The sequence below is a fragment of the Lepeophtheirus salmonis genome, chromosome 7 (assembly GCF_016086655.4).
Source record: "Lepeophtheirus salmonis chromosome 7, UVic_Lsal_1.4, whole genome shotgun sequence".
Classification (NCBI taxonomy): Eukaryota; Metazoa; Arthropoda; class Copepoda; order Siphonostomatoida; family Caligidae; genus Lepeophtheirus; species Lepeophtheirus salmonis.
The window spans coordinates 26782766-26808094 of NC_052137.2; the positions used below are offsets into that span (position 1 = coordinate 26782766).

Below are 25329 nucleotides of genomic sequence, written 5' to 3' on the forward strand. Positions count from 1 at the left end.
TGTCTCGATTCCTATACTTCCAAAAGGCCTATCCATGTTGAGTTAGATACCGATTCTGATGCATTGGTACCTACTTACACTTATACTACTTATATTATGATTTATCTACTGTTCTTTATTGGTTTATTTTTACATATAAGACTAATAAATATGGTAATGAATCGAATTATATAATTTTTTTTTAATAATTTGAATAAAATATGAATTCAATTGATTTGAGCAATAAAAACATCGAACATAAAATAATTTCAAATTTATGTTCTTTGTCTAGTTTTGGTATAAATAATTTATTAAAAACTAAACACATTAATACAAAAGAAAAATCCAAATCCGTAATGTGGCTTTTTACGCTAGGATCCGTATGTAAAACCCGAAAATATTAGTAAAGGGGAGGATGTCATTAGATATTATTTTTACTCTTTTAATGAGCTCTCCATGACCTATCTATAAGATATCTGTAATACACGTTTGGTTTGTGGCGGGCCTATTGAGAAATATTTCTCGAATACCATTCTATGCATAATAATAATATTGTAAATTTATAAAAAAAAATTAGCTCTGATACCGACCCTCTGGACTTCACATTTTGAGTACATACCAAAGGAAAGGGCTGTAGTGTCCGTCATCCAAACACCAATGCACTCAAAGCCTCTGTCAGCCATCACTGGAACATCATAGCAGAGGATTACATCCGTAGCGGGCGCCAGGTTTTTCACTACCACCTGGAAGCCATCATTACCACAAAGGGCGGATTAATTAATGATTAAGAGAGCTCAGACAAACATCTTTTTTGTTGAAACTCTGTTGTCAATCAATAAACTATATTTTGTTGAAGTTTTGAAGCTCTGGAAGGCCAATTGTTGAAATATGGACGAAATAATGGAAATCGTAGAGTCTGACCGTTTTATAATCTGACTGATTTGACTTCCAAGGAGATTAAAAAAAATAAACCCATTAATAATATTGGACAATTTTTTACTACACCAAAATAACATATAAAAAATGGACGACCATTATTACATTTTATGCAACATAAAAAAGAAAATAAATGCAGCCATTATTTCAAAAATCGACTTTCCACATTTTTAAAGGCAATGCAGAGACACGAACTCACAAGTTATTTTTAGTACATACAAAATCACTTTTGTATCATAAAGTTTTCATTCTATGATATCATTGTTTAATAATAAATAACATTTGAGAGAAAATTATTTTAGTATTTGGTTCTTGTTACTTGCAGATATATTAATAATAGTTTTTTTTAATATAAAATATATTATAATATGTTTGTGTATTTTTTAAGCCAAATATGTCAGATGAATTCAATGGAAATATGCGTGTATTCAACATATTATCTTCATATGGCGTTGCATTGGTTATGTATGAGTAACCATAAAATTACTCAATCTGATCTAGAAATGGTCTTTGAAGTCAATATAGATAATGCATATTTCCTCTTTTAGTAAAATCAATCCTATGAATCAAACCTATGAATATTGAGTTTCAAGAGAAAATTTTCTCCCCAACGTATTGTATGTATATTTGTTGTTTAGTTGTCGTTTCTTATGTTTCTTTTCACCTTATCAGTGTTTTGAACATTGATTTTTTCAATTTTGAATTAAGTAAATTGCGAACAATTCTCAGCAACTATTGAACGACAATTTTATTGTTTGGAAGAATTGGCTAATTATCAACTGATTGTTGGCCTTGATATAACAATAGGAGTTCTTCTTAGGGTATACCTCTATTCTTCTTAATAATTTCTTTGAATAAACTAACGACCCTCTCAGCTTGTCAATTCGATTGTAGATGATAGGGAAGGGGGGATACAGTGTGGATTGAATCCATGTATGTATGGAAAGATGAAGATGTTCTTTCTTAAATATATAATATATTTCTAATCTAATAATGTTTTAATCGCAAGCTTGGTGTGGCTTGGTGATTGAGGGGGCTTTATTGTATATTATCCTTATGTCTGTTTCTTCACTCTCTCCCTTCTTTATTATCATAATACGTTTTATATATGTGCAGTGTATAATGTATTCTACTATAATTATCCTGGCAGGTTAGTGACAGCCAGGTAGTACAACGATATAAATAAAACGTTGCACATACTCTAATTCTCCTTTACGTCTTTCATACTCTTTACTCTCTCCGTCACTTCACAACATTAGAAACGACGATAGGATTGTCCATTACTCCTCTGTGTCCTTCTCCTCCTAATTTTTTATCCCAAATGCTTTGCACATAGACATGAACTGGTGGTGCCAGGTCCAGACTGTAGGGCGGATGTATAAGAACTTTTCATCTGAGCTCCAGGAGCTTCTGGTGTGTTATCAAAGATGTTTTTGGCCTGGCGTTGCGTTGATATCTCCTATTCACCAATGCTTGCCGCTTCTACCGTTGCTCAAAGTAGAGGTCAGTAGTATTGAACAGAAGATAAATCGCTCAAACACCTGTTGTGTAAGACGAACTTGGCTCGTTATATATCGTAAATTTCCTTGTTCGCTTCGACGCGTTTTCCCCATTTGAATAAACGAAATGTAAAATATGGTAAATTTCTCCCTTTGATACCTCCATATTCGACGAACAATAAGGTCCAACTGAGCACTAAAAGTGGAATACTATTAAAAAAACTCTTTTGTATTATACACTTACACCTTAGGATCCGATGTGACCAATAAATGAACAAGATATACTTAGTTAAAAAAAGGATTGAAATACGAAATTACTTTTTCCTCAAATCATTTAATAAGAAAATAAAAATATACTAGAAAAATAATTTAAATGAGCTTTTTCTTTAAGACTTGTAATGTATGGCTTATCTTTTTATTTAGTCATAATATAAATCACTTGAAAAAATGAATATATATATATAATTTTTTTAATAAGATCCTTCATTTTATTAGACTTTTTATGATTCAACACATTTTTAAAGAATTGTAATCAAGATTAATGTAATAAATCATTTATGTGTCAAATCCTGCAATTTTTTTATCTATTACAAATATCTTTGATTTTCCACTATATTGATCATTCACATCAAAATGTGGCAATAATATATATGGGTTCAGACCACGTCCAAAAGGGATGTTATATAGTGTTATTTAAAAAAATGTGAATCTTAATTAACTTACCTAATGACAGTTTTAAATTATTTTAAATATTTAAAAATGCCTATACTATTTGGATATTAATGAATTTAATGATTACATTGTGTCGTGTTTTGTTGGTTCTACAGGTATAATTATCGAATGAGTCTTATTAATTTATTGCTGCACTTTTGTTTTTGGATCTCGAATATATATGGAGACTAAACAAGCCTTGAAAATTTGTTTCTGAAAACATCTCCATCTGTTGACAGTTGAACAAATCAAAGACACACCATATTGACTTTATTCAGTTTATATCATATTTATATTTATGTATAGTATTCAAAGAACTATTGAACATTCCTATCAACTACTATAATCGGTAATCCTTTGTAGGTGCCTCAAATTACACTTAAAGTAGAACAAATTATTCACAAGAATGAAATAATTGTAAATTGATAAATTTTATTTGAAAGAGCATATTGGGGCCAAATGTTGTCTTATAAATCATATGAAGGGTCTTAACTATAGTCAACATTTTTGTATATCTGAAATTATCCCAAAAATTTGAATACAAATCTAATAAACGACCAAAATATATTTTTTAATTATTGAACTATGTATAAGTGATGTTAAAAATAATGAAGCATTTCTCCTTGTTTAAGATTGTTGTTGTATTAACACACGACATATGTCGATTTCATTAACTTTGGAGTAGACATAAAGAAGCAATATGGATACATTAATTAGGATAGATTAGATAAATATCTAAGCTTTTTTTAAATATAAGCATTGTCACCTTGCAATATGGGGTTTTGAACGCTAAGTATGTCAATAAATGAAATAACTACTTTGATTATGAAAAGAACATAGTATCATTCTTTTTGATGAAGGGTTATATGGATCAATAGAGCTTGCTTTTTGTTTCGTTTTTTTTATATTATCTTATTAAACTATTATCATTATTACTTCATTATTGCATAGAGAACATCTTAGTAAATTTTTTACCAGTACTGCATGTTGCCATGAATGACAGAGAATAACATTGAAAATTGCATGGGAAATTATAGGTAGAGTATTGAATCATATTATATTTTAGCGTACGTGTTGTTTTTTTTTTGTTGGCAAAGTTTTTTGAATTATTCATTCATTCTGGAAGAGAGAATGTCTAAATATAATGTGATCACATGGGTGTGTGCTCATAAATTACGAAGAGTAATACTGAGTTTTGTTTAGGAAGTTATAAGTAATAGTCCTCGTTGGACTCAGAGTGGACAAGAGGATCAAAGTAATTCCTGCCTATGTCATTGTTAGATACATAGTGGGATTTGTGTTTTTTTCCTTGTTTGCAGCAAATCTGATAAACTGTTCTGACAGCTAAACTGTATCACATATGTATTCCCTTCTCAAGGAACGACCGACGAGCAAACATACGCTCATTGAGTTCAAGAGAATAATTTCTCCCGAGTGCATTGCCCATTGAGCAACGTTTCGATTTCTCATGTTCTCTCACTCTTTCTTTCCATCTTCTTTCTGTTAAGCCTACATCTTGGACTCCACAGTTGGCCTTAAAAAAAGTAGTGTAATATAAGACTTTTATTGTCTCACAGTCAACCAAATGACTAACAAATATTACAGTTTTTATGTTAAAAAGGATTGAATATCGAATAAAAACAAACTTGTAAGCTTTAAGGGGCCATTTTTCGGTTTAATTTATTTTAACTTTCAATCAGGTCATATTTTACTCTATATATAAATGCATTAGGGAGATTACTATTATAAATTTTTAAGATTGTGCCAATAATCCCTCAATTTCGACGAACAATTATTTAAAGTTGTCATAAATTATATTAATTTTTATCTATAAAAAAAACCTTACCCCTTTTTGTAAGTTTTGCACATCCTAGCTTAAGAAAACAATTTTACTTTTAATTTTACTCTAAGAGTAAATTTATTATCAGTACAGTAATTACAGATGGTAATGTAAATTGAGCTCCAATCACTAGTTGAAAACTAAATACCAATATAATCTAAGTCAACTACATGTTCTACTAAAAAAGTTCTATAAAATTTCCATATCTGCCTCAAAAAGGATTCATATCTGTATAGTTTCATTTAGGAAAAAGATTAATCACATATGTATTAATTATGATATTTTACACCCAATAGTATAATTTACAATTGAATCTTCATCAAATTGTATTAGCAGCAACGTTTCTTCTTTATACATAACAAAAATAATTATGATACTTCGAGGGGTAAGAATGTATTTAAACACAAAGGGAAAAGTATTACATAGTCATATAATCATCAGTCTACATTTTGCATAAATAATATCAACAACGGGAAACAAGAAGAACCCATCATAATATGTTCTTAATATTTATGTACTACTTTAATCAAAAATAAAATCAGATTTTCTGATTAAGAATTCCATTGCCATTTTATTTTTTAATTTTTTTTATGTTGGTACACATGTGTGCAATGTATCTTGACAATTATGTATTGCTAGTTTATTTTTGACAGATAAAAAGGTTAAACGTTTTTAGTGTACTTCTTGATTTTTTACAGTTGAAAAAAATATAAAGAACAAACCTATTTACTGGATAAAAAAAAACTTTTGAAAGAATGTATATTTTTTTTACAAAATGCTAAATTTAGGAAAATAAAAAAACCTATTAAATGTTTTTAAATAACTTTAGCTTTTATATCTGTCAAAAACCAACTAACAATACAAACGTCGTAGACATGTATACAAACATAAAAAATAAATACATTTATGAATCAAACAATAATTGAATAGAAAATTAAAAAAATAACAGTTTCTTTTTTTCGGACATCTTCTCTTTAATGTTTTTCAAAACATAATTTATGACTCTTTAATGGTTTTTATTCGAGCTTTTAATAAATAAAAATAAAATTGCAAATTTTAAAAATACCCAAGGGTTAATTTGTTTAGGGAATTATTATAAATTACTCATTTTTGGGGTGTTAAATACATATATATATATATATATATATTACAGTACAACAAACGGGTAATTTTTGACCTACTTTTATAAACATGCTTTCTTGAAAATGTAAATGAGATAAGTCAAATATACAAATAGTATTTCATCAATTTTAGGAATTCCTTGAATTTATAGCGATGATAAATATTTATAATGAAGATGATATAAAAAAACCAATACTTTCTGGTAATTTTGACCCTGTTCTGCATGCCACGGTTAACACTCGCTTATTTTAAATCTGTGCCCAAGACAGATGATTTATTAAGAAAGTAATATTATCATAAGTGTAATTAACATATTCCGAGTTTGTCTTCCCACAAAGAAAAATTCTAGACATGGGCCTGGGCCCTCCTTAGATATCCAGACTTGGTATATAAAACTTCAAGTAGTAAGACTGAAATATGAAAACTTTGATTTATATGGAATAATGAAAAGACAACTGAAATTAAATTTGTGATATGTTTATACTATATTAAGCTTAATTTTTGTATGCAATTTGTCCTCCTTTTATACAGTCATAATTTTAATTCGTTGGCAAACAGATTGGTTACTCTGAAGAAGTCTTGGCAATATACAACATTAAACAACATTTCCATACTTAATGGACTTGTTTATTTTGTATTCAGTGAGGTTGAGGATGCCATCATTCTTTCCAACCATCTTGGCACTAACACCAACGCAGGGAAGATCGCCTCCGCGTTGCCTTTTTTCTTGGTGTTCCATCAAAATTTAAAACTTTGAGACATTGGATAGAAAAAACTTGTTTATTTTTGTTGGAGCTGTTGTTTGGTCACGCAATGAAACCTTGTAATCAAAATAATGGGGTTATAATCGTAAATAAACTTTACTGTAAGTTTGGGATCACCACTCTTTAGGTCTCATTACAGGACTTTGTATAATGAAAGTTTGATATATCTGTTTATGGCTGGTCTCATACAATTTATAATGTACTTTCTTTTACGTATTTATTAATTTTTTTCTTCAAATATTGTTTTAATATTCTCTGCACAAGTTTTTCTTAAAATAAACTTCAATTTCAAAACAAATACAAGTACATATAATATAATTTAGTATCATTATACTATATACACTATATGTAAATATATATATTTTACTCGTTAAGTTAGCAATTTGAACATTTTTACATGAAAATCTCTTTTTATGGGCATAAAATAACTTGCGAACGTTAGTGTTGTACCCCTCTACTTCCCCATATTTATAATTGTAATTTCAATGTTTAAGTGATAAATTTTGCTTGAATGAATCAATTCTTAGTATTATTCATTCTACGTCCAAAAAAACATTATTATAATTAGTAAATATACATACATATATCTAATAAAGTTTGGAGCAAAGTTATAATGAAAGCATGTAAAATTAATGTATATTGTAGCTCCTATAGATTAAATGACAATTACATTTCCAACTAATTGTATACTTTGTAAAATTATTCAACTTTTGCTTAATTCCAAGTACATAATATACCTAAATTAATTATAAGTAGAGTTGTCTAACAAATGATCCCGAACGCGTGCAATACTTTTTGGTATTGCATGTTGAATATTACTACTGAATGTTCCTCTAATTGACCAGAAGACACTCTAATTAATTATAAGTAAACAATATTTTATTACAATAAGTGTTGGGGCAATCCTTATTCGGGACTGAATGACTACAGTCTTGTTCAGTTAAGTCTAAGTCTGATAAAGTTCAGTCCTGCATATCAGTCCTAAAAGTTATAAAGTTCGATCCTTGATGACGTCACTAAACTTTATTTTTTCTTTATTTAATATGTTTTAGTACTAACAGTCCGAAGAACCAACAGCCTTTAGGACCTTTCCCAAGGATTGATAAGGTCGGTCTTAAGAATAGGCAGGATGGGACCGTCTAAATTAGGATTGAGACAACACTAATTACAATTACTCCAAGTTAAATGGAATTGTTTTTAAAGTCCAAATACATTAAGTAGTTTTCCTTCCCTACGAACGACCAAATATCGAACTTACACACACTTGTGTGATATCCATTTAGCTACTGTCGTTCTATTTATTTTTATTTTCTATTGCTGTTATAATGATTCTTTAATTCTTGAAGAGATAGCATCTATATATAAAGTGTGTACTCATGAATAATGAAAAGTAACACTAAGGCACTGTTGTGTAGTTATAAACATAGATGAAAATAATACCATAATAGATAGATTCTTCTATTATATTATTATTTTCATTTGTAATTGTAATTACTACCTGAATAATCGGTTTTTTTTTCTAATGCTGTACTCATTTCTCTTTTACTCTTAAGGAGAAAACATGTACTATACGTATAAATTTTAAAGTGTAAACTTGAATGTGCTTACTCATGACAGACAGAGAGTAACGCTAAAGAATTATAAGTGTTAGTCCTTGATGTACTCGGACATTAAAGTATTTCATGGATATATCATTGCTACATACGCTATTGTTTGTGTTTATTTCCTTCCTCTATTAGCCTTTGCATGAAAGATAATGTAACATCATCACAGCTAAGCTGCTGTTCTTCAAAATATTGTGTAATTTGTATGAGTACACCGTTAGTTTTCGGTTTTTTTAAGCATACCAGTTTAAAATATTATTTTTATATTTGGTTATAAATGTAATGATGATAATGATGTAGACTCTATGTTGGACTTGGACTAGAATTGAGGACTGATTAATTCCTGTCTACATTGTACGGCAGAGAATCATACAGTAATTGATTCCCGTCTACAATTTTGCCCAGATTTTCGAAAATAAAAGAAGCAGATAACTGAAAATTTTATTAGTATATTGGGATGTCATTAGCTATATAATTTCTCAAAAAACTTCCCTAGGCCACAGGCATGGTCTCGATCCTGGGGCAAAAGGCCGAGAACGTCTTCCCTACAAAGTCTTCACCCATGTCCTCCCACTCGTTGCCCACCGCAGCCTTTTTTTTTGGTTAAGATAATTTATATAAAATGTACAATACAACATTTGTTGAAAAAAAAAATTAAAAAATTCATAGCAATTGACAGAATTTTTTTTTTTTTTTGAAATACAAATTCAAATAATCAATATTTAAATTTTTTTTTTTGTTCAAAAATTGGGCATCTTTATTAAGCTCTTCATCGGGCTTTTGTCTATCTTCTCCATTATCGAGTTCAAAAAGGCCGGAGACCAAATTTTGGTTGAGACCAAAGCTGCCAGGACTCCGTGTGAGGCTCGGGTCATACTTTTTCAGCTTCTTTACCTTAAAGAAGAGCCTCTCCCAGCAACTGACGATCCTTTTAATTTCTGTCACCTCGCCATGGGTGTTGAGCAGGTTGGATATCCTTTTTCTTTGAACCTCCATCGTCGCTATCAATCATAATACGACTGTTGTTTAAAAAAGTTTCTAATTGCATCATAAAATAAGCTCATGCAACATAAAATAGTTTAAAATAAGGGGTACGAGCTCTTAACATGTTTAAATCCTACTACATGATTCGCTGCCGCAAACTGTATGTTCTTGCAAAATACAGATTTGATTTCGAGCTTATTTCCTTTCTCTTAAAGCTGTCCGCGTCATAATTGCTAGGCTGCTTTCCTATTCTAATTCTAATTCTTCAATTGTTTGGAGTTACCACGTTGTTGTTTTATTAGCATTTCGGTAGAATATAGTTTATACCACTCTCATTACAAGTACCACACTGCTTATGTACGTTTATATTAACACAAAACATCTAAATGGAGGAAACTATATTTGGAATGTAGTTAAAATAAATTCATTTAAATAATAACCCTTTTATATAAACATGTATGTTTAAATTTTGTATAAAAAAATATTTTTTCTATTAAACTCTTGATATTACCAGAAATTAAGGAAGTTTTGTCCGAAATAAAATCTAAGGACTAAAGAAATAGATCATATCTATTTTAGACTCTTAATTTAAAAAAAAATTACCCAATTAAAAATCTGAAAAAAACCAGATTTTTAGAACATAACTTTGTTGATTTTAGGCAATTTCAAGAGTTTCATTGGTTTAATTACTTGTAACTTCGGAATATCAAAGATCAATAAAAATTACACAATTCCCTTGGATAATAATTTGCCTCATGCAATTTTCCGATCATCACTTTTTTTCATTTTTTAACGAATAATACCTTAACAAAAATGATTCATAAAGCATCATATTTTGATAATATATTTTTTTTCATTGAATTTTGCATATTTTTTTTTTTTTGCATAGTCCAAACAATTTACTATAAAAAAGATAAATTAAAATATATATACCTTATTATGGATAAATTAGAATATGATTTATCATAGTTATGTACCAAACATCTAAATGAAAGATTTAAAAAATGCCGTATGAAAAACAGTTAATCAAAAACCTCATATTACAAAATATCTTGATTAGATATTAAACCATTTGAAAATTAACTATTGGATGGATAATCTATCATCTACCTTTCAAAAAGAGCAAATAAACTAGAAATGAGAAAAAACACTTATTAACTTCTTGATTAATAATATGTATGTTCTAATATTATTGTTATAAATATTTTTTTAGATAATGTTGACTTTTCAATTGGATATTCCGAATAAAAATTCATAGTTCTGATAAAAGATGGACACAGAGGAGCGAAGCAATTTTAATAATTCTTTGAGTGATTATCAAAGGCTTGAAAGAGTGGACAAGAACGATGAAGAAACGTCATTCCATTTAGTTCAACTTGCTAGTACATCTAGACCCGTTATCATCATTTATCCCACAAGTAAGAATTAATTTAATTGTAAATTACTTTTATTGTTAATACTAACAAAAAGTTATTAAAATAGCATAGCTAGCTTTAAAAAAACACTTTTTACTAACATTTATGTGTCTAGATTTTCCCTACCTTCACAATGTAAGGATAATTTGTTTATCAATTCTTAAAACCACAGTTTTATTTTAATTTTCTACAATATATTATAGGCTAAAGGTTCAGTCTTTTAAATACCGTGCTTTAAAGATCAATGGTCTTCAATCACCCTTTAAAATATGAATCATAACTTAAATCAAATAATAACAAATGTTATTAGTTTAGTGACACTTTGCTTACATTTCTTTATATTAGTGTATTTTTAATATCAATTGTATAAATAATTGGTAAGTATACAAAAGAGCAAAATGGATACTGTTGTTTCTTTCTTCAACGCGGGCCATGAAGCAAGAAACGTTGCAAAGTTCCTAAATTTCCACAATCAAACAGTTTTTCTTATTATAAACATATTTTAACAATCTGACAATGCTACCAGGAAGAAGCTTTGAAGAGATAAGAAACGCATCCCACGATTCTTGGCATGGCTCAAACGGTTGGTAAGAGTATTCCCAGGTTCTTCAATGAGTAAGATGGCAAAAAATCAACCATATACCGAGCTAGTTTGGATCATCATGGTACAATATTGCCTCTTATCTGCCGTGTAGGCATTTTTATAGATGCTAATCTCATAAGATGTTTACATGGATATCCTAAAATCAGCTCTAAGAATTGTTTTCTCAAAATGATAATTGATCTGAAACTTTCTTTATACATATATATTGTTTTTAAACTACATAAACACATGCCTATTTCCTTCCTTTTGTTAAGCATACCCATCTACAAGCGTTATTCATTGAATATTTAAATATTATTCCTCTTATTTTTTTTTTTCATATTATTTAAAGAAAAGGGATTACTGCTTTAGTTTTGTGTAAGGAACCATTTGCTTTTACATATGTAAATAAATAATATAAATATAACTAAAAATAAAAATATAAACTTGGGAAAATTCTGTATAATTATTATATATATTATAAGGACACAATATTCATGTAAATCCCTTTCCCCATTAATATACCTAATTTCACTATCTTTTTAAAAATACGTTTTTCCCTACAGCATCAATTATTATTTTATTTTTCATCCCATATTTAATATGATTTATTGTTTTATAAATGTAGTTTATAAATGGATACACAGATATATATCAATAAATTTTTTACGTATTGCTTGAAGTAACTTATAAGTGTGCGTCGAAAATAGTTATCAGCTTTTTTGTAGTTGTTTAACAAAAAAAATTGTTATATTTAAGACACCAAGGCTTAAATTAATTTTAATCTACTATAACATAATATTTTTTTTGTACGTTTGCCCGCTGATAAAAAGCATATACTATTTATTTCAATAAATGAGACGGATAAAGACTGTATACATAAAATATAAGTTGATCAAAATTCTGAATCCCGTACCTAAAGCTATTTTTTATTCTGACCAGACCAGATTCCTGATTAATTATCTTCCATTTCATTTAATAGATTTTTTGGATTAGCTCTAAAGAGGTCCTGTTATATCTACTTAAAGATTTCAAAGATTTACGTATGGTGTCCCTGAGTGAATTTTCTTCTGCAATATTATGCTATATTGTCTATTGAACATAAATAAAAATAAGGAAAGAAACACAATTTATTTTTTTCTTTAATTTATGATAATTTTTGATAATGTATTATCTTTACGAGTCGATGCTCGGATTTAAGAATGAAGAGTGTTTGAGCCGCTAATAATCAATACGACATCTAATTCGGAAATCTTTATTTAAGGAAATCATCCTCTCAATATCAATTGAGGTTCTTAGTCGATCTTAAAAATTGAGAAGCTCCTTTGACTATTGTCTACTTCGACTCATCACTTGGAATACAAATAATAGAACAAATGTCTTGTCTATTTTCGTCCCTCCTTTCCCAAAGTTTTCCAATGAATTTTCTGAATACCTTCACTTCAACATCTCCTCTATTGTTTGACGAATACAATGGTATTATTATTGAGAGCAATATCATTTATGAGTTAGAAACTATGCCAAAAATTGCTCTTTAGACGTCGAGGAGACTGTGATTCCTTAATTCTAAGCGTGTAATATGTATTTATTGAAGCAGCCGATAACATGTTTTTGCATTCATAATTTCCTTTATGTCCTTAATTTTGGATCATTTATTATGTTACATTTTTATTTGACAGAAGGTTTTTTTCACTCCTTTACGATATGAATTACTCAAAAATGTCAACAATAAGGACGGAATGAAGAAAAAATACGGAGAGGTCGAAAATAGATGGAACGTCCAGATGTTGACTTTTGAGTTCCTTAATTTTAGTAATTTCAAGAAACGAATACTGATATTAAAAATCTTATTGGCTAATACTTCTTTTTAATCATCCCTTTAATGTGATGTGTTCTTTACTGTGTGTTAACTATTTTTATAATGTACTCACAAATTTTAGATAAAGGTTGACATTCCCACAAAATATGATGTTGTTTCTTTTGACCATTGTCAACAGAAGCAAACATTTGTTTCATTTAAATATCGTTTATATAAGGACCACCCAATACAATTGGAGCACCTTTCTTTAACTCTTGATGATAATGACTGATGAAGTAGAAAGAGTACTTGTGGAAAGAAGCTGATTAAATATTAGAAGGTATGAGGTAATCAATAGTTTCAAAATACGAGAGGGGCTAGAGGTATGAAACAAATTTTAGGTTGATGGGGGGCTTGAGGTAAGAAACAGATTCAAGGTTGAAAGAGGACTTGCGGTTGACGAGATGGGTGCAGGTAGAAGGCTTGAAGAGTGCATGTTAAGTCCTTAAATAAATATTTTTTTAACAATTGATTAGAGGAGCTATATTTCTTTCTAGATATTATTTATTTTCTTCTATTAAAAGAGCCCCTTCATATAAATAATTTTCAAGAATCGAAATAAGTTTAAGTACTTAGATAAACATCTATTCTTTAATTGCCTGAACGGTTTAATTTATTTACTGTTGTATTACTGATACATTCTTACCATTCTAGGATAATCAGAGGAGAACATAAATACGTGTTATTTATGTTCCTTTTACCTTACCTAATTTGTAATTTGTTGATTTTTAAAAGATTTATAAATCTTTCCAAAGCTACAATTTGCAGAAAATTTGGAAAAAATATACTTGAAATTGAACATAAATTCTATCCACTTTCCCCAGCATTACAATGTATGCTAAAATTCCAAATATAATTTTCTTGTTATGATCTCTGAAAAACAGTATCACCAACTGCAGTTGTCACATTGAATTTAATATATAAAATGAATTTATTTTAAAACACAAAATTTAAATTCATATATCTTTTTGAAAGCCTTTGGGGTAATCGCATATCATCAATAATTCTTTTTTTAAATGTTAACATGTTAATTAGTTAAATAATTCATCACTAATGTTTTGTAAAAATTGCCATGATAGAGTTTTTATTCATTTATTTTTTACAGAAAAAGAGCATTTTTATGAATTTTGTGAAGATAATCTCTTTCTTCTTGGCCGTTTTGTATTTCTGCATATTTATTTAGGATTTGCATAAATGTTTAAAATAATATTATTTATGGTGTATATAGTACTATTTTTTTTTTGTATTAAATGAAATTGCAGTGCTATATATCTATTAATGGATTGATTTTATTACTTCTTGCAGCGTAGATAATTTTAATGTCAGCAATATGAAAATAAGATTGTAGAACAATATAAAAAAATATTTTTTTTTTTACAAATTATGGTTTGATATGTACAAAATTTGGCAATAAGGAGATAAAGTCTGATATTCAGCAAGGTTTCACTCTTTTTATTTGTTGGTACCATTTTGGACGTCCAAATACACAACAATAGTTGTCTCCTTTCATATTCAAAATTTAATTTAGTGAGCTTATATTTAACGTAACATATGGGTTGAAATAGCACGTTTTTTACATTCAAAATTCACCTTTTTGTAAATTATTATTGTTCATTTTTTTTTATGAGCCGACTTCTCAAAACAATTTACAAACCATTGCTTAGCTTGAAGGGTCTTTTTTTCCATCAAGAAGCTACGGAAAATTAAAATATGAAATTGGTTTCGATCCATTGTTTTACAAATAACACCAAAATAAGTAATAAACTAAAGAACATAGTGTCATTAAATTTAGACAGCTCTCTTTTGAAGGCTGGTACTAACTGAAAATGGTGTGAATTTATAGAAATAGGACAATCTATATGAAAAGCCCAAAACTTTTCATTCCATGTGTTATGTTGAATATACGCTCACTAAAGGAGGGTTAAATGATTAAATGACATTTCCCAACTTCATTTAAGATAAGAAAAATAATGTGTTCAGATATGTTTAAGAAAAAAAGAGCAAAAATTAATTAAAGAGTGTTTCTTTTCTTTTTCTTCTCCTTTCCCTTTTCAACACCAATACTAATAATAATCACTTCTTTCAAAACATACGAAAAACGAACTATTACACTTATTGTGCTTTCTTTATAGCTAAATTAATTTATAAGATCATATATACCTTAGGGTGAGGTTGCTGTCTAATACATATTTTTTCACATCTAACGCTTAATTTTTTAGGTACTGTATATTAGAGTGGGTCGAAAATTAGATTTTAAGAAATCTATGATGAGGGTAATTTGAAATTTTATAATTCTATGAAAAAAATCCTTGCCAAATAACAATACGATAAAACTTTTTTTTACCAACAATCAGTTAAAACTTTATCTAAGCATATTTTATATATTTCCTGAATACTTTTCCATTATTTTAAATAACAAATATAAGTTGGATTCTTGTAGAAACTTCAATCGTATTTGTAAAATTATATTAACAAGTCTCTAGTGGGTAATGAAAACCTCACTTTCTTTGCTCGTGCGATAAAAAATTCAGAACATTTTTTCTTCCTCTTTCCGTCCATACAACAATTGCTAAACAGAGTGGAGGAGATGGTACAACAATAATGTAACAATTGCGTCCATTCACTCAAATATATGTATTCAAGATAAAGACATTGCTAGCCAAAATATAGATAATTATCAACCCTGCAAGAACTAATAGAAAATCAGTCTTGCAAGGGATATATGTTTTTTATATGAAATGAAAAAATATATTAATTTTTCGCTAAAAATGTAAGAAAAAAATAATAAAAACATATTTTTTAAATTTTTGTTAATAATTATTATATACATATATACAACTCCTAAAATATTTCGTTTGCTTTCTACAGCCCTGCATTACAATAATTTTATAACCATACATAAAAAATAGAATAGGGATTTTTCCACTCCAGTAAGAAAATACTCTCATCTTAATATAACATTTAGTATTTTGTTAAATTCACATCAATCAACTAACATTTCAAATACCTTTGAATTCATATGAATTATATATACTCAAGTATATTCCAGTTTTTATGTATTGTCTGCTTCTAAATGTCTATCGTTTTGGGGTTCTAAGCAATCAAGATTCATCAGAATAAAATTCTTAATCTTATTCATATTCATTTTTATTTTCATATTGCAGACATTAAACTAATTTTTGAAATATAAAAAATATGATATTTTTCTTTAATTACACTATTTTTCTCCTTTCTTAGGGATAAAGGGATATAGGGAAAATTGCACAAATTTAACAGTGGCATTGGGTTTTTATTAACGTCTTTTGATTTTACGCTAGTATCACTGTTTATTATAGACATCAACTAGTATTAAATGTATGTGTTAAGTCTTTTTTAAATTCTTAAAGTCATTCATACGCCATGAAGGCCAGATCCTGCCCTCTGGAGGTTTTATACGGACCAGGAGATTCATTTTGGAATTAATTTAATGAATTTACTCTAGTTTCCTTTCAAATATGTGTATTCTTTATTGTCTGCTGGGGATGCAGTATTTTAGTATTCATAGATAGCATGAAAGAAACACTGTGGGGGAACTAAAACAAGTAGGTTGTAACATAAGCGTCTGTTGACCATCTTTTGGAGAAATTTATTTGTTAAAAATTGAGAAAAGTAGACACAAAGTGTAGTATTTTTCAGGAATAACGGACATATTATTATTTATTCATAGAGGTGAATGAAAACCGGTGTGCTTTCTATTCCAGCAGCAAGTTTCGATTTCGAAAAAATACCATATTCAGAGTCAATATGAAACTCAGCATAGTGCAAAATATAACAGCTTGCAGCTAGAACTTAGATAACAAATTGCTTTGGAAGTCATTCATTTGTTCAAAATCCATTCCAGATGTTGAAAAAGTTTAAAAGTTCCACAAAGCTGTGACCAGACGTTATGCAACATTGTTTTGCATAACGCATTTAAATAATTTTTTAAATGAGTAAAAGTTTTTTGACAATTGTACAAATTTTTTATCAGACCTCTGAGTTGCTCATAATGTATTTAATAATAGGAAAAATCATGAAATAAAACTTTCGTAATAGATTTATTCTTCCTTGCACTAATAAATAATTATTAGTATTAGTTACAACTATTAAAAAAAGTAAACTTATTCTTAGTATAATGTAATTATCCAGTGTTTTTACAAAACCGGTACTCTTGAGATCAGATTAAGTTGTATTCGACTCCCAAGCCAAAATGAGTTTGACACCTCTGCCTTTAGTTATTAGATGAAGTTTCATTAACATTTATTGTTAATTATATCAACTATGATTTTATTTAACTTTAATAAAAAGACCCAGATCTCTCATTGGAGAAGGACTATCTTTACTCGTTAGAATAATCCTTAAAAATATACTAAAAAGTTTTATTTGACCTTACGCGACATCCGAATGTTGAATGGTGATCCATTATTTCATCAAGTCTGTGTTACAAATGTTCATATCTTTGTAGTTTAGGGATTTAATTATAAACACTAATGTTTATTTATATATTTTTGCGTATGTAACTTCCCATGGGCAATAAAGAGAAAAAATACGCTCTATTCCCAAATTACGTAATTGTCATCACTCATAGGTACTTAAATGTCGAAAATTATTTTGTAACTTAACAAAACTACTTACAAGAAGTAAAATAAAAATAAATAACGAAATTTACTAAATTATTAAAAGCGGAATAGTTTTTTTCTTTTTTGTAAATTGTAAGAACTAATATTAATTTTAAAAGGTTATAAGCTAAGATAAATATATGTTATGCATTTGCAAATATCTAAAAAAATAACGCATTTCATTTCAATTATACATCGATTGCTTAATAATATTAATTTATATTTCCTAAACGTTTTATTGAATGAGAAAAAAGTTTTTTTTCTTTACCTATTTTTGATGATGATGAATAGTGCTATGGTTCAATGTACTGCAAATGAAATATTTTTATCAAATGTTTTAAACGTTTAAGAAACAGTATGAATATGGCAAACTTTGACTAATAAATACAATTTTATTAAAAAAAAATTGCTTTAAATGATAAATTTTCGAACGCAACAGTTGATTTATACCGTGTGTAAATTCGAATACATGTTATTGCAAAAATAAATAATTAGTATTGAAATTTTTCATGGATTTTTTAATTACACTAAATTAACAATTTAAAAAAAAATTTAAATTGTTTCTTTACTTTTTTTTAATCGCAGAAAGTGCCTTGTTACTACAAAAAAAAAAAAAACAAGAAATGAGCCCTTTTGTTTGAAATATAATTAAATTAATTATTTTCGATCACAATAAATAAATCTTAGTTTTGTAAAATGAAGACATAAAACTTTACAAATAAAAAAAAAATACTTTAAAACATAAAATGTTTTCAAATTATTTAATATATATTGCTTGAAAAAATAACATAATTTTTTAATGTGTTGCTATGGAAGTTACTTTCTAAACCACATAACTAGCAATTTTGGACCATGAAAACAATTTTCAGTTTTTTCCATAAAGGTTTTTAAGTCTGAGCAATAAAAAATCCAACTTTTATTCATCCCCCCCATACCCCCCCCCCCCTAAGGGGAAAAATTTGTCATTTGGTGTTATTTGTCCTGATAAAATGTTTTACTAATATGGTTGTCTTGTTACAATACTGTAATTTTAGTGCCGGTTTTTGTACCAAAATGAGTATCGTTATACTGATATTTTTTATGCTTATTTAAAAAAAAAATTCATAAAGGGTCATTCACAGGCACTTATCGGTGTGTTTGAATAATTTTTGTTTTATGTAAGGGGATACTTTAAAATTTGATTATATCATCGTGACCGTGGGTGGAAACTTTATAGAAAAACTTTTTTGCAGAAAGTCCCATAGCCGAACAGAATTTTGACCAATCGACAATTCGCGAAATAGAAAGTTTGTGGAATCACCTCTTTGCTGATCGGAGAGCTGAAAAAATATTAAATATATTTTATCATGATTCATGCTGCAAAAATATGTAGCATATGATTAACATTCATATTATTCCAATTTTAAACGATAAAATGTTAATTATTAGCTATGAGTTGCAATTCTTAAGTATTTATTAATAAATTATTTTCCCTTTAGAGATGATTTAACAGTTGGTTCAAACTTTTATAAGAACCTATGAACAAAAATCATTACAATCACCTAAAAATCCGAGTTGTACCTCTCAAACGCAAAAGTATTCAATTTATTTTGTTGTCGGTTATCGATGATTGGATTTCTTGGAGGAACGTTTCCGTATTGCTTTTAACAAGGACATGTGAGCCTTGTGTAGTGTAAGTTTTTCACCAATAGCAAAACAATCATCATAATATATGAGTTGCAGACGATTATTGATTAATGAACAGTTAATAAATGAATTCGTGGGTAATAATAAAATTTTATATTTGCGAATCATAATTACAGGGTATTGCAGCATAAATCATCCTATGATATATTTTATATTTTTTCCTCAATGTTTCTGTTCGGGAAAGTGTCTGCTCTCCAAATTGCCATTCGGCAATTTGTCTTAGAATCTATTGTATCATATAATTTTGAAGCAAAATTTAACATATTTTTAATTTGCTACAATTTTGCCGCCTTATTATATATTTTCTGGGTTTTTTTAATATTATAGATTAGAATATTACTTTTTGTTCTTACTTTTGTATCTCAGCTATGAAGCAGAGAAAAGAAAAGAAAAAGGAAAATAGTGAGAAATAATTTAATAATAGTGTTTTTAAGGACAAAGGAGTAAGAAGAAACGGATCCGGGAATATGAATGCATTTCTAAAAAATTTAATGATTATTGTCACCTTATTAATGATTATTATCTTAGTTGAGGCTTGAAAAAATTTAAGAAAATCCATCAATACAAAGAAATAAATGTGTTAACTGTAATGAGTCTAAGAAAATTTCAAACCTAAATATTTCAAGCAGCAACATTTCCAAACAAAAATATTTCAAGAGGCAAAAATGTTCACGGCAAAATTACACTGAACCATTATTATAAAAGACAAGCTTTATTCTTACTTTGTTTTATACAGTGCAATTTTCAAGCTGATGAGGTTATAAGGAACGTCAAAGCTAGGACAATTTGATTATGCCATAATGGCGTTGCAAGTACAGCTTCCAATAGTAACTTTTCTATATTATGCTGTAAATGAAATAATACTCCGGTATTTATATAATGCTGATGTACTGAACAAGATTAAATGATACTTATGCATCTTCAACGTTGATTTAAAAAAATGGTGTATCTATGAATATAAATACTTTTTTTTAAATATTGTAAATGTCTTTGGTAATTATGTATGATCTTATACATTAAATATGCACTATTTCATTTGATTGCATTTAAGGATATATGTACATATTTGAAGAACACCAAAAATGGAACGATTTAGCTCAATGGACAATTCGCACGTTATAAAATATTTTCTTTAACTCAATGTCTGTATGTTTGATACTCAGTCATTTTAGAGAAGGAAATCTCGTTAATATATATGGACATTAAAAAAAGCCCGAGTGAGATAGAGTAATTGTGATATTATAATGTTTACTTATGTATACTTAATCAGCGCAGCTGCATCAGACCAATTATAGTAACATTAAAAAAAAATCATGAACCTTAAAATATATAATTTAAATACTGTAATACTCTGGTATTACGCACGTATGATATTTTGTTAATTTAAGTCAAATTATAGGATAAATAGTGTAACTTCTTATACTTATAAAACTTGTAACATTTGAATAATAACTAAAAGTATGCAATTAATTATATTAAAAAGTGATACGCATTTCTTAGAGTGGTGTCTACGGTATAAATTGTTCAATTTAAAGTAAAATGCCAGTTTCGAATAAATATTTATGAAACTTCGTCAAATCACATTAAAAATAAATAAAAACTATTTACTTGTAGAATACAATCCCACATTTTAAAGAGTTATTATAAACTCTTTTGGCTACTCTATGAAATTACCCATAAAGAATGTTGTCGCACCATAATAGGTGTATAATTTTTTTCAATTAGATGGCTGTTATGCTTATATGGCATTGTATAAGTGGGATTGGTTAATGCTGGATAGAGTTAGAATAAAACGACAACATATTTTGTAGAAAAAACTGTAATCGAGAATTATGTGAGTATTTAATACAGTATTTTTTGAGCAAACGTCAAAGATAGACACTAGCGAAAAATAACTACGTCATATTTTACTGTTTGCATCAAACTTGAAAACGCGAGCTAGGCGGCTAAAATAGTGTTAAATAGCCATTACGTAAAATATTTGTTTCATCGATTCCGTTTCGGTAATTTTGATGCCAAAGATACACCACGCTCTGAAAGGCCAATTGTTCAAAATGTGGATTAAATAACATAAAAAAAAATCCAAACGAACGTCATGTAAGTTATTTTTTTATTACCAAAGAGATGGAAATTAATGAAAAAGAAGCAAAAGTGGGTCCCTTTTTACTAGATTTCTGATTCTAAAACATTTTATCATTTATTTAAGGAATAAATAAACTAAGAAATATATTTTTCATAGACAATAATTGAGTAAATATTTTATTATCCCATCATATTTTGACTTCCAAATTTTCAACAGTAATTCATCATTTTCCTTAATCTTTATGAATTTTTTTGTATAATATTTGGGTTGTTTAGGATCCCAAGATGGGTGTCATCAAACAATGACAACATTATATGGGAACGCAAAATATGTCACATTAATCAAATGAGAGGATTTCGAACCAAGTATTAATAATAAGGATTTAAAAAAAAGGAAAATATCAAAGTGTGAAACAGAGATGAGACCATGCACATTTAAATATACATAAGTAAAAGTTCTTATTTCTAATATAGATTAAAACTATCATTTTTAAAAAAATAATCTTTTTAGTATTTTACGTGTACATGCAATGTATTTGAGTAAAAGTGGAAGTACCTACTATGAAGAATATATCTACAAATTTTTGTCTTAATCCCGATGTATGAGTAAGTTTACTTTTGTAGGTAGTAAATTCCTTAAAGTTAACTGGATAATTAATTGCGGAGAAGACGATTTATCCTTCGAAATGGATAAAAATAATAACACTAGAAATTAAAGATTTTCTAACCAAGCCAATTAGTTAATATGTTCAGAGTCAAAGACTCCCTATATCATTATATAATATTTAATAGTTTACAATTATGATTTATGAAAATATTTATTGGTTTTAGGACATTTTAAAACTAAATCTCCCTACCGCCTTTTTCTCATACCCTAAGAAATGCATCATATTATATTTAATTAAATTAGAAGTCAAGCCAATATGAAGATGAGGAAAATAAGATAATTTTACACTGACTTTAAAATGTTTCTTTTTACTTCAAAATGTCATAAGTTAACATAACATACAATACATATATGTTAACTTTAATGAAGGAAAAATGCCATGATGATTAAACATTTAAATTTGTTTACCTTTATTTTTGGAAGACTTTTTGACAGGCATGTATATTTAATATATATATATAGAGAACTGCAGTATAATAAGACATATAACAAGGTTGCTTTAATCAGAAACGTGGTGTACATAATATAATAAAAATGAAAATTCAATTAAAAATGTGTATTTAGAGAACCTTGTGTAAACAACCTTTATCAGGTCTGCAGAATGTCTTTGAAATTGGAGGGACCATAAGTGTAACTACGTAGGTAAATCGACAACGCACTGGGGATAAATTATTCTCTTATACTGAATATAAATAATTTTGCGTCTTTGTTGTTCCTATGAAAGGATATATACAGGCTGGTCGAGATAATTCAGGAACAATTTCAAAAGTTTATATCTCGGTTTTTACAGGTTGAGGGATAAAAATTTTATTAGTTCCAAAGAAAAAAATCTGACAACAATTAGAGATAGAACAGACCTGAAGAACTGTTATATGTGAATTAGGTCGTACAAGATTAATTTTGGATGGTATGATCAAGTGTCCCAAATATTCAAAAAGGGAGATTATTGGATTTGTAATAAAGACCCACAGGAAACATCTCAATGTGAGAGATGACTAAAACCGATTCAGCAGGTTCGTGGCGGGGCCATATAGGCTATTCATGCAAATCCGACCACCCCCATTGTCAAGCTCGCAAGGAACCAGGATCCAAAGAGTCATCAGTGTCGATCTAGGATATCTGTCTAGGGTCAGGGATGTCAAATATTTATTCAATGAGGACAACAAGTTCACCAGGGTTATCAGTGACAACAAAATCATCAACTCGAGGAAGTCAACTTAAGGATTCTTGAGATTTTTTAAAAGAGAAAATTTTCAAGGTTGACCTCTCATCCAACCGTAGGAACCACAGATGGATCTTTCAGACCCTTCTGAGGGCTTCGCCATCATAAAGCCGAAAAAACCAGCCGAAACTATGATCCTGAGTGTAATCTCCAGTGAGGGGGACGCCTTTTTCAAGAAGGGTGAAAAAGTGAAGGGATATCTGTGCAGGAGTGCTAGAAGAGGTGGTAATTCCCTGGATAGATGGAGTAGCCCAAGGAAGAAATTACACCTTTCAACTTGACACTGACCCGGCCCACAAGTCCAAAAAATTGCAGGATGGCTTACCCATAAAATCTCTTCACTTTTTAAGACCGGATTTTTGGTCTGCAATCAGCCCAACCAGAACCCATACGATTTTTATATCTTGGGGATGGTCAAGTTGGAGGCCTGTACCAAGTATCATTAGTCTGTGGAGGCCTTGAAGAATTCTATTACCAATGAAAGGGAAATTCTGTATCTGTACGAGGTCGCCCGGCTCACAAAAGCATCTAGCTGTGCCCCAGGTTATCAAGAGAGGAATATCTCATAAAAAGTCATTTAATATTATTAAATATAGCTTTCAAATAATACAAAAGTTATGGTTCTACCCTATATAGTCCGTTCTTTATAAGCTTTTAAATATTTTTCCAATTTATCTGACCCACCCTGTATTATTTGGACTTAACAAACATTTTTTAGGTATGATGGAGTAATTGTAGTTCAATGATAATTACTTTTACTTAGTTAGTGCAACCCATCTGACCAATTTAAGGAAAATTAATTCTAATATTAATAAATTTTATAATTATTAATACAATATCTGTGAACAACTTATTTCATTCTCCGTCCATTTGTTTTGAAATTAAATGTGCAATATCAGCAATAAAAAAAGTGTTTTGAATGTTATATTTTGGGTGATCAACTGTCCTCATATGCTTGTTCATGTCCTCTTTTAACATCTTGTACAGATTGTCTGGATAATTTTGCTGTATTTCCATAAAATGTTCGTTTTTTATGGATTAAGTCAATTTTTAGGGTGATATGAAAGGAGAACTTCGTCGCAAACGTGGTGCTTTGGTCTCCTAAATTTAAATTACAGTAGCAACTTTCTGTAAAAACAAAATTTGAATTAGTAACTGCCCTGATAACACATTCTCTTAGTTGTCCCACCGAAACAAGAGAACTCTATCTCTCAGGTTCCCCGCCCTGGTTATCCTATTCATTTTCCAGCTAAGACCATTGAGGTATGAACAATCCATTTGCCTCTCTTGCGCAATACCTCAACATAATAAAGTCATCCTTCAAGTTTTCAGTTTTTTTTATGACATACTTATGTATGTGTAAATTCGAAACTTTTTTATGCAACCTTTTTATAAAATATAACACAAAAAACTAAAAACAAAAACTAAAATATAACTGAAAAAAAATAAAATTATCTGTTTTATGGCAAATATTTTCAAGTTGTAATATAAGATTTATGATATAGTTTTAGATATTATATAAAGTAATTTTCAAAAATTGCAAAATCCCAAGAACTCCACAGCAAAGCATCAAAGCCATAAAAATAAGTATCTAAACGCTCCTGAGAAATGGTTTAAGAACAGAGTACTTTTGGGTACTCTTAAAACCGGTAGGAGTTACTACAAAGACGGGCGAGCAGATTGCGTTTTCTCAAGAGAAACAACCAACTACATACTGAGGAATGCAGCAGATTGAAAGAA

General features: G+C 28.8%; 1 protein-coding gene across 2 annotated transcripts in view; it reads left to right on the top strand.

The window, feature by feature from the left end:
* Positions 1-25329, top strand: part of LOC121121912 (uncharacterized) — a 211190-nt gene that overhangs the window by 109185 nt on the left and 76676 nt on the right. For both annotated transcript variants that reach the window (XM_040716904.2, XM_040716903.2), the window contains exon 3: positions 10653-10857. In XM_040716904.2, coding sequence (XP_040572838.1) covers positions 10710-10857 — 148 coding nt within the window. In that variant the 5' untranslated portion in view covers positions 10653-10709. The remainder of the gene's footprint in view (positions 1-10652; positions 10858-25329) is intronic.